The following is a 10,899-nucleotide window of genomic DNA, read 5'->3' on the forward strand; positions in this document are numbered from 1 at the left end:
CAGTTACAGTCATAATAACAAATGTCTGAATTAAAAATTATTTAAAAAATTATATCAAAAAGTTATAAGGGCTCCAATGAGGTCTCAGGCGTTTCAGAAAAATAAAGGACTACAAAGGGCTTTAACATAGAGATTAGGGATGGGCGAATGTTTCTAAAAATTTGAAATTTAAAACAAATTTTGATACATTCGTTAGTTCAAATCGAATTTTGAATGTTTATATAACATTCTATTTTCGAATTTTCATTTTTGAATTTTGTAATGACATTCGAAAATATTTGTTTAAATAATAGAATGTTTAGCTATGTATTTTATATCACATTCAATTTCGAAATGTAATATTCAAATTTCGAATGTCACATTCGAATTCGAAATAGTATTTCTAGTCTAATACTGTTTTATAAATGTAATATTAGAATTCTGTAAACTGTAAATAACATTTGATAATAGAATTTTTATGAATATTCGATCTTATCAACATTTGATTATCTATATCGAATTTCTTCAATAACATTCGTTCTAACATTCGAATTTGAATATAAACACATTCGCCCATCCGTAATATATGTATTTATATGTGTATTTATGTATTTGCAGACATATATAAACACATAAATACACATATAAACATATATATAAGTGCATTGACGCCCTTTGCAGTCACGCAGCTTAAAACATTTAAAATCATAATTATACAATATTCATATTTAATAAAGTGTGTAACTATATCACATAAGGGAATATGTTCTAAGTATTTATAAATAGATATTCCTATATATCTGTATATATCTATACAGGGTTAGTGCACATGCAAAAACGTTTTACTTTCAACTTGTAATACACGCACAAAAAACTTACTTCTAGCAGAGTTAACGCATAAGCAGGATCGATAAATAGCGCTCCACACGTAATCTAGCCCAAAGTGTGCAAACAATGGCCATGTGGAATACAGCAATTTTAAATTAACAGTTTAAGAGGATTTAAAATGCCTTTAACACTGCTATAATCAACACAGCCATTGTTTGCAGACTTTACATGTCCCCAATTGTCCTCAGCAGAAGATATTAGATAAGGGAAATCTAGGTTACAACATGGCTACACTCTTTACGTTACAGAAACTCACAATTTTCAAAGGTAAATAATTGCATAAAACATTTTATTTTACAATCTCAAAATGTTTAATGTCCCTTTAATAGTTTGATATTGTTTTCAGTAATTTTTAAGTTAACTAATTAACATGTTTAACATTTAAAGGGAAAGTCAAGTCAAAAATAAACTTTCATCATTCAGATAGCGCATGTAATTTTAAACAACTTTCCAATTTATTTTTATCACCAATTTTGCTTTGGTTTCTTGGTATTTTTAGTTGAAAGCTAAACCTAGGTAGGCTTATATGCGTATTTCTTAGACCTTGAAAAGGCTGCCTCTAATCTGAATGCATTTTGACAGTTTTTCACCACTAGAGGACGTTAGTTTGTGTGTGTCATATAGATAACATTGAGCTCACGCATGTAAAGTTACCTAGGAGTCAGCACTGATTGGCTAAAATGCAAGTCTGTCAAAAGAACTGAAATAAGGGGGCAGTCTGCAGATGCTTAGATACAAGGTAATCACAGAGGTAAAAAGTATATTAAAATAACTGTGTTGGTTATGCAAAACTAGGAAATGGGTAATAAGGGAATTATCTATATTTTTAAACAACAAATATTCTGGTGTTGACTGTCCCTTTAAGTGCAATCAACTTAACTTATGTACAAGTTGTATAGGTTAAAAATGTGATTTTAACGTGAACTGAGAATGTGCAAGAAGTTGTGTAAACAGACAACAAATGCTACTCAAAAATGTGTTTTCTACAGTTTTGAAAAGTCCAAAAAGCATTTTAAACCCCACCAGAAATGTGTGTTTTCTTGTTGCCAGGAATACCGGTGCTTAAATGTCCCCATGTAAGGTATAAGGGGAGATTATATGGCTTATTATTGGGGGTTTTAAACAAGTTGGAATGGCTCTTTAAGGGACACTAAATCCAAATTTTTCTTTCATGATTCAGTTAGAGCAGGGATTTTTAAGCAACTTTATAATTTACTCCTATTATCAATTTTTCTTGGTTCTCTTGCTATCTTTATTTAAAAAGCAGGAATGTAAAGCTTAGGAGCCGGCCCATTTTTAGTTCAGAACCTGAGTTACGCTTGCTTACTGGTGGCTAAATATAGTCACCAATAAGCAAGCGCCGGCTCCTAAGCTTTACATTCCTGCTTTTTAAATAAAGATCGCAAGAGAACCAAATAAAATTGATAATAGGAGTAAATTAGAAAGTTGTTTAAAATTGCTGCTCTATCTGAATCATGAAAGAAAATATTTGGATTTAGTGTCCCTTTAATTTGAAAAGCCTATTAAAAGCTATAAGAGGCACTTTGCAAAAGAATTCAGGTAGATTAGAATGGGGAGGGGCACAATATTCTGGACAGCTGCTACATTTTTTATATTATTCCAACTCCTGTCAACAATGTATTATTATTATTATTATTATTATTATTATGGGTTATTTGTAGAGCGCCAACAGATAATGTATAGAAGGAATTGAAAACAGATGAACCTAGGTGAGAGGGTTTACAATTTCGGATAAAGAGATGGTGAACTTGCAAGCGAAAGACACTTACATTGAGTTGGAAGAATGCAAAACAGTTCCGGTGACCTGGGAGAGGAGGAAGGTATTTGTTCTGTGGGATATGGTGTATCACTGCGAAACATCAGCCAGTTGTACAGACACACACGAAACTGTGCCCTGCAAGGGAGAAACAAAACAATACGTTCTAAATACATATAAACATTTTTATGTATAAAGGCTCCTTTTTGCTCGACCATGAAAAACAACTTAAAGGACCAGTCAACACAGTATATTTGCATAATCAACAAATGCAAGATAATAAGACAATGCAATAGCACTTAGTCTGAACTTCAAATGAGTAGTAGATTTTTTTTTCTGACAATTTTAAAAGTTATGTCTTTTTCCACTCCCCCTGTACCATGTGACAGCCATCAGCCAATCACAAATGCATACACGTACCATGTGACAGCCATCAGCCAATCACAAATGCATACACATTTTATTCTGTGAGTTATTGCACATGCTCAGTAGGAGCTGGTGACTAAAAAAGTGTAAATATAAAAATACTGTGCACATTTTGTTAATTAAGTAAATTGGAAAGTTGTTTAAACTGGCATGCTCTATCTGAATAATGAAAGTTTAATGTTGACCTGAGTGTCCCTTTAACGAAGCTATAAACACACAGTTGTGCTACTGATGCTTCCAGAGGCAGTTTGCAACTCTGTAGTGTGCGATGCAACAGATGATGGGTGATTTTTCTGTGCTACAAGTTTCAGAACTCGTGGCCCCTCTCTGTGAGTTTACTTGCTATACTTTGTGTCTGGGCAGTTGTTGCTCCTAATCGTTTACACTTAAAGGGAAAGGAAAGTCAAAATTACACTTGCATGATTCAGATAGAGCCGGTCATTTTAAGTCACTTTTAAATTCACTTCTATTTTCAAATGTGCTTCGTTCTCTTGGTATCCCTTGTTTAAAAAGAATACGCACATATCTTACGCTAGTGGGAGCTAGCTGCTAGTAGTGCAATGCTGCTCCTTCAGCAAAGGATAACAAGATATTGAAGCAAATTTGATCATAGAAGTAAAATTGGAAAATTGTATGTTCCATCCAAATCATGAAAGAATATTTTGAGTGTTTCCTGTCCCTTTAAGAATAATAGCACTTACAGTTGACCAGAGCAGATCTATTGGCACAAAAATGTTGCAAACTGACTTGTGCCAAAGGTGACATCCTATGACAGTGCCACATTTAAAGTCACTGAGTTCTTTAGTATGACCCACTGTACAGCTGTTTGTCTAATAGGATTTCATGGATATGTGCTGGATTGTATGCACCTGTTAGCAATGGGTGCGGCTAAAACACCTGAACTCAATAATTAGTAGGGTTGTCCGCATACTTATGTCTAAATGGAATGTGATGAATATTTTTGTTTTGCTACAGGCAAGTAGTAAAGTGACATATTTTACAGCTGCAATATACCGTTTTTTATGTTTTTATTATTTTATGGTCAACAACTTCAGTGGTTGATTGGTGACTAATAAAACAAAGATAAAATGTGAGCAAAGAGGCCTTTTACATATTAAAGGGACAGTCAACACCAACATTTTTAAAGATAGATAATCCCTTTATTACCCATTCCCCAGTTTTGCATAACCAACACAGTTTTAATTATACACATTTTACCTCTGTAATTACCTTGTATCTAAGCCTCAGCAGACTGCCCCCTTATTTCAGTTCTTTTGACAGACTTGCATTTTAGCCAATCAGAGCTGTCTCCATGGTAAATTCACATGCATGCGCTCAATGTTATCTATATGAAACACGTGAACTAATGCCCTCTAGTGGTGAAAAACTATCAAAATGCATTTAGATTAGAGGCGGCCTTCAAGGTCTAAGAAATTAGCATATGAACCTCCTAGGTTTAGCTTTCAACTAAGAATACCAAGAGAACAAAGCAAAATTGGTGATAAAAGTAAATTGAAAAGTTGTTTAAAATTACATGCTCTATTTGAATCATGAAATTTTTTTTTGGACTTGACTGTCCCTTTAAGTGTCATTTTTCTTATCTAGAGTTTTAGTTTCTAAACATAAGGTTAATGGTATTCTAAATATATTTGTATTAGATAAAACAATGCACTTTTACTAAGTAACATTTTTATATATGCATAGTATACATCTGCAAATTAGATTGCAAAATATATGCATATTAAATACATGTTTTAAAAGTACATAAAACTGCCTTTTTAGAGCAATTTGCATTGTTTTGCAGTTGAGGGACAAACCCTTAAAAAGCCTCTTAAAGTGAAAGTAAATCCTAGCGTTTTACAAACGCTAGGATTGACTTTTGAAACAAATAAAGGGGACTTTCATTCATGAAGTATAAGATAGTTCATGTAGAAAGCTCCTTTATTTGTTTTAACTGATCGCCGTTTTTAGCTGCTACAGCAGCCCACGGCTAAAAAATTTTTTTGCTAAGAGGTGACATTTTCACCTCTAAGCCAATAGCCGTGCGGTAAATCCGGCTTGGCGCCAGATAGGGCATGTCATTTTAAACAACTTTGCAATTTACTTTTATCACCAATTTTGCTTTCTTTTCTTGGTATTCTTAGTTGAAAGCTAAACCTCGGAGGCTCATATGCAAATTTCTTAGCCCTTGAAGACCGCCTCTTTTCTGAATGCATTTTGACATTTTTTTCACAAAAAGAGGGCGTTAGTTCATGTGTGCCTTATAGATAACACTGTCCTCACGCATCTGGAGTCACCTAGGAGTGAGCACTGATTGGCTAAAATGCAAGTCTGTCAAAAGAACTGAAATAAGGGGGCAGTCTGCAGAGGCTTAGATACAAGTTAATCACAGGGGTAAAAAGTGTATTAATATAACTGTTGGTTATGCACAACTGGGGAATCGGTAATAAAGGGATTATCTATCTTTTTAAACAATAACAATTCTGGTCTAGACTGTCCTTTTAATCCTAATCATGATATCATATTTTGCTGAAAAATACCTAGAAAATTGTGCTTATTCCACTTCTTTCAAATTAGGCTGGAGCACAAATTATTTACCTTTTCTCTTGAACTAGTATTTAGATCTTCTGCATCTTGTGGACTATCAATGTTTCTAAAAACAAGTTTGTTCGTTGTTTTCAATAGCAGTGATTATCCTGGGTGTAGATATTAATTTTTAACAAAAATCAGCAATATGTTCTTGCACAATAACTTAAAGGAATGTTTTCCCCAGGACCGATTTGATGGGCACAATCCCAGCTGATTTTGCTGACCACTTAAAATGTAAGCCAAAATTAAGCTAAAATTAGTTAATATTATTTTTTCAATTTTTGGGGGTAAATTATTATTAAATCAATTAATGTTAAATTGGTTAATTAATTTGTGCTTTGAAAAGCTAAAAAACATACTAAAGTATGCCCAGGAGCAGCAATGCAGTACTGTGTGTTTAACCCATACAAAAGGGAGTTAACAATTAGTTAAAGTGAGCTACAGAGCTGCAATGCACTGCTAGGACTTAGCTGAACTCATCTAGTGAGACCATGACAAGAGGCATAAGTATGTAGGTACCAATCTCCAGCTAGCTCTGAGAAGTACATTGCTGCTGTTGAAAATATGTTAATATTCTTTTCAGCAAAGGATACCAACAGAACAAAGTAAATTTGCCTCTTGTCGCTGGTTCACCAGATGTGTTCCGCTAGGTCCCAGTAGTGCATTGATGCTATGAAAATGACTTTTACTATGTGTTTAACAAATGAAACCATTTTCTTTATACAATTGTATGTCCCTTTGAGCGTAGTTTGCATTAAATAAAACTAGTTGTGTGACAACACACTGCACTGCAAAATCTAATTTAAAAAATTGTTGCTGGTGCACTTGAACTTATTGCTGGTGCACTTGAACTTATTGCTGGTATGTGCACGTGTAAACATTATATATCTGCTCTTACTTTGTGCTCCCTGGAAGACAAAACGAGAAGACACTTGTAGGGTCATTTAAGTTGCAGTCTGGGTCACAGCAGCAGTTAAGGTCACAGTTCCCGGGTGACAGATCACATGAGCAAATAGCCACACCTGAAAAAAACATGTGAATACACACAAATTATAAATGGTATGTTTAGGGCTGGCTGTACTCAACCTAGTGGTCTGTATAGTTACTGCGTACACTCAGTCAACATCTTACTGCCATGACTAGAAATTCTTATCCAACCAGTAAGTACACTACGGTAGATAGATCGATTGAGATAGATGATAGATAGAGATGGATAATAGATAAAGATAGAGATATTTAATAGAGAAAGATAGAAATCTTATATAATCTCACCAGATCAGAGAGCTTTAGACCAGTGTTTTTCAACCAGTGTGCCGTGGCACACTAGTGTGCCGTGAGAGATCCTCAGGTGTGCCACGGCAGACTGACAACAGTGTGACATATTTTTTAAACTTTGCTTGTTTTTTACTCCCAGCGCAGGGGTAGTTTGTAGGAGGCATGGCATAACAGCACAATACATACAGTATGTGTGTGTTTGTGTGTATGTGTATATATATATATGCTGTATTAGGCTACAATGTGTGATTTTTTTTAAATTTTGGGATGGTGGTGTGCCACGGGATTTTTTAATGTAAAAAAGTGTGCCACGGCAAAAAAAAGGTTAAAAATCACTGCTTTAGACAATCAGCCCTGAGTGTACATCTTTAGCTTTGTATCATTTGATGAAAAACATACCTAAGTATGCTCAGGAGTAGCAATGCAGTATTGGGAGCTAGCTGCTGATTGGTGGCTACACACATATGCCTCTTGTTATTGGCTCATTAGATGTGTTCAGCTAGCTCCCATGTACCTTGAGTATGCTCACCAGCTGTGTTCTTTTCAGGAGCAGAAATGTGTTGTCTTTGGGAGTTTTTGTCATTGTGAGAAATTGATTTATTTTTTTAATAACATTATGTAATGAAACAAAGCATTTTGTTTTTGCACTTTTATCTTACTTTCAGGGGGCATTTACAAAAACGGTGTCATTATTGGGTAAGTCTTTCATTACAAAACACCTCCATTTAGTTTTATTAATAAAATAATGGGGGCATTGCTTTTAGAGCTGTGTATAATAATTGTAGGAGATGAACATGAGATTAACTCCTTTCATCAACATGATATCTCATCAGTGAGGTGATATAATTAACCCCTTGACTGCCATAAATTGCTATGAGGCATTGCAATGTATTGCGTTTCAGGCATGTCTGGCAGGTAAAAGGTATAGTCCAATGACGCCACTTACCAGATGATGCCCGCGTGACCCCGGTCCCGGACCCCTGGGTGGCCCCGAACAACAAAAGATGCAGCACGAAATGCTGCAGATCCATCGTTAGGCCGCAGCGTCGGGTTACCATAGCAAAGGGAGGCCACTCCCAATACTGGCCACTAGTGGGCTCCAAAGGCACAAAATGTGCAGTTCCTCTTGGAGTTCTGGGAAATGTAGTTTCCATTGTTATAATGCGTATGCTCTGTTCTTAGTTTCAGGCTAAATAAGGACATTTGGTTATTATTTTGGTTTCGTGTTTATTTCTCAACACATGCTCATAATCATAAATCACATATAGCATGCTTGTCATCAGATTGTCGCAGTATTTAAAAGTTAGCTTGTTTATTCTAAAATAATGAAATAGTTTGGCATTTTTATTAAATAAGTAGATACACAGACAAATATGCATTACAGACGACATTGTATATGTTTGTGCAACGTTTAAATATATAATTTTAGATCTATTTTTGTTTTGAATAGTAGTGTTTAAAAAATGTGCTCTTTATCCTTCTATAAGAAAATAATTGCAATAAAAAGTCTGGATACTCCTGCTACAAAAGATATATACTACCATGAATATCGTGTTCCTTTGTGTGTTGCAACCCTAAAGTTAGCATGAACTACTGACTCTACAGTGCCACCACTAATTATGAATTGGGTGACTGATGGCATTGTAGACAATTCCTGTTATGGACTCTGAGAATGAGGTCAAGACTAGAACCACCTATCACTGAACCTCATTGAGACTATAACCCCCTATCACTGAACCTCATTGAGACTAGAACCACCTATCACTGAACCTCATTGAGACTATAACCCCCTATCACTGAACCTCATTGAGACTAGAACAACCTATCACTGAACCTCATTGAGACTATAACCCCCATCACTGAACCTCATTGAGACTAGAACCCCCTATCACTGAACCTTATTGAGACTATAGATTCTAGAACCACCTTACCTATCACTGAACGTCACTGAGACTAGAACCACCTATCACTGAACCTCCGTGAGACTAGAACAACCTACCACTGAGTGGAACCACTTATGACCGAACCTCAGTGAAACTACAACCATCTATCACTGAGTGGAACCACCTATCATTTAACATCAGTGAGACTAGAACCACCTGGCCCTGAACCTCAGTGAGACTAGAACCACCTATCACCAAACATCAGTGAGACTAGAACCACCTATCACTGAACCTCATTGAGACTAGAACCACCTGTGATGAGAGTAGGAAGTGACATCACCAGATTGAGGGCGTGGCTTAGGTCCATTTGTCTGTGTTGCAGTTAGTTAGTGAGATCAATGCTACCAGATGTATATTTCCATGCTCTACAATAAAATAGAGTTGGACCATCTTTGCTGTGTCCTGCATGTGTCCTGCATCTCATGACATGGTGTCAGAAGTTCTTGCCTGCGCTTCTGTTTCCTGATCGATGACGATGTCAAAGTTTACCCCACCTGAGCCTTTTGATTTCTCTCAGCCTGCAGCTTGGCCCACATGGCGTCAGCGGTTTCATCGCTTCAGGATTTTCTCCAAGCTGGACAAGGAGAGGGGTGAAGTACAAGTTAATTCTCTTTTATACTCTATGGGGAAAGATGTGGAGCCAGTGTTCAATACTTTTACTTTCCAAGCAGGGGAAGAATTTGACTTTGAAATAGTTATGAATAAAATCAGTGCCCACTTTGTGCCCAGAAGAAATGTGATTCATGAGAGGGCTTGTTTTCACAAACGTGCTCAGCGTGTGGGAGCATCTATGGAGTCATTTGTGCGCAGCCTGTATTAACTAGCTGAATTCTGTGAGTTTGGTGTTGCTAAAGAAGAGCAAATCAGAGACAGAATAGTTATTGGAATTGCAGATGCTGAAGTCTCACTAAAGCTACAGTTAGAGTCTGATTTAACATTAGATGGAGCTATTAGGATGGCCCGCCAGAGTGAACTGGTGAAAAATCACCAGTGCTGATCTGAGGTCTGAGAGTATTGTGGATGAAGTGCAGCAGTTCAGGAGAGCTGTGTCAAGGTTTTCCCCCTGTTGTGTTTGCCATGTGCTGCTGGCAGCCATTTTACTCACCTCTCTTCCTGACTATGGTGCATTGTGGGGGATGCTGCTCATTTCCTGCACTTCCTTTTATGGCCAGACTGGTGTGCATCATCCATGTGAGACAGGATGCAGTCTCAGAATTGTGATGTCATCACTTATTATTTAAAGGGCCTCTGTTCAGTATGCTTTGCCTTTGCGTTGTCTCAGACCTGTTTGTGAGAGTTCCTGTGTATTACCTGGCTGCCTGACGTCCTTCCTGGTTCCTGATCCCTGGCTTGTTCCTGACTCTGCTGTTTTCCTTGTTCCTGATTCCGGCTCGTCTGACTATTCGCTTTGGCTCCTGACTTGACTCGTCTGACTACCAGCTCTGGTTTTGACTCGTGGCTTGTTATTTGACTTGTGGACTTTTTATTATTTTTTGCTATTAATAAAGGTGTGAAAAATGTTGCACTTCTCGTCTCAGTCTGATTCCTGGTACCCTGACAAGCTGCTAGTGAAAGGCACAGTGTGAGCGGTAGACCTAAAATGACAGATAGGCCTAGAAGTGGATGGACGCAGCATGCCCGGTGCACACGGTGCAACCGTGCCCATGATCAGAGTGTCATATGCCCTGCTAAAGACAAAAGATGTAGAAAATGTAACAGGATGGGCCATTTTGAAGTGGTGTGTAAGACTGAATATATTAAGCAGATGCAGGTGGATAGCGACCAGGAGGGTCAAGAAGTGTCCTTTGTGGGGTCTGTTGTTGAACGGCCGGGTTCAGAAGAACTCTTACTGTAATGGGAGCCAAAGTTGCCTTTAAGATTGACACAGGAGCAGACATCACTGTAATGTCTCTTGCAGCGTTCATAAAACTGCCTCGACAGCCCCAGCTGGCAAAAGTTACAACAAAAGTCCATAGTCCTGGTGGCCGCATTGATAGTGCGGGGAAATTTCTTGCCAGCTGC

At 37.1% G+C, this 10,899-nt stretch overlaps 1 protein-coding gene across 1 annotated transcript in view; it reads right to left on the reverse strand.

Moving 5' to 3' along the window:
* Nucleotides 1-7,984, reverse strand: part of TCTN3 (tectonic family member 3) — a 45,229-nt gene extending 37,245 nt beyond the window's left edge. The window contains exons 1-3 of the mRNA XM_053694985.1: nt 7,881-7,984; nt 6,558-6,681; nt 2,658-2,782 (exon numbers count right to left, since the gene is read on the reverse strand). Of these exons, the coding sequence (XP_053550960.1) occupies nt 2,658-2,782; nt 6,558-6,681; nt 7,881-7,965 (334 nt within the window). The 5' untranslated portion in view covers nt 7,966-7,984. The remainder of the gene's footprint in view (nt 1-2,657; nt 2,783-6,557; nt 6,682-7,880) is intronic.
* Nucleotides 7,985-10,899: the final 2,915 nt, after the last annotated feature.

Source organism: Bombina bombina, chromosome 11, assembly GCF_027579735.1.
Source record: "Bombina bombina isolate aBomBom1 chromosome 11, aBomBom1.pri, whole genome shotgun sequence".
NCBI classification, from domain to species: Eukaryota; Metazoa; Chordata; class Amphibia; order Anura; family Bombinatoridae; genus Bombina; species Bombina bombina.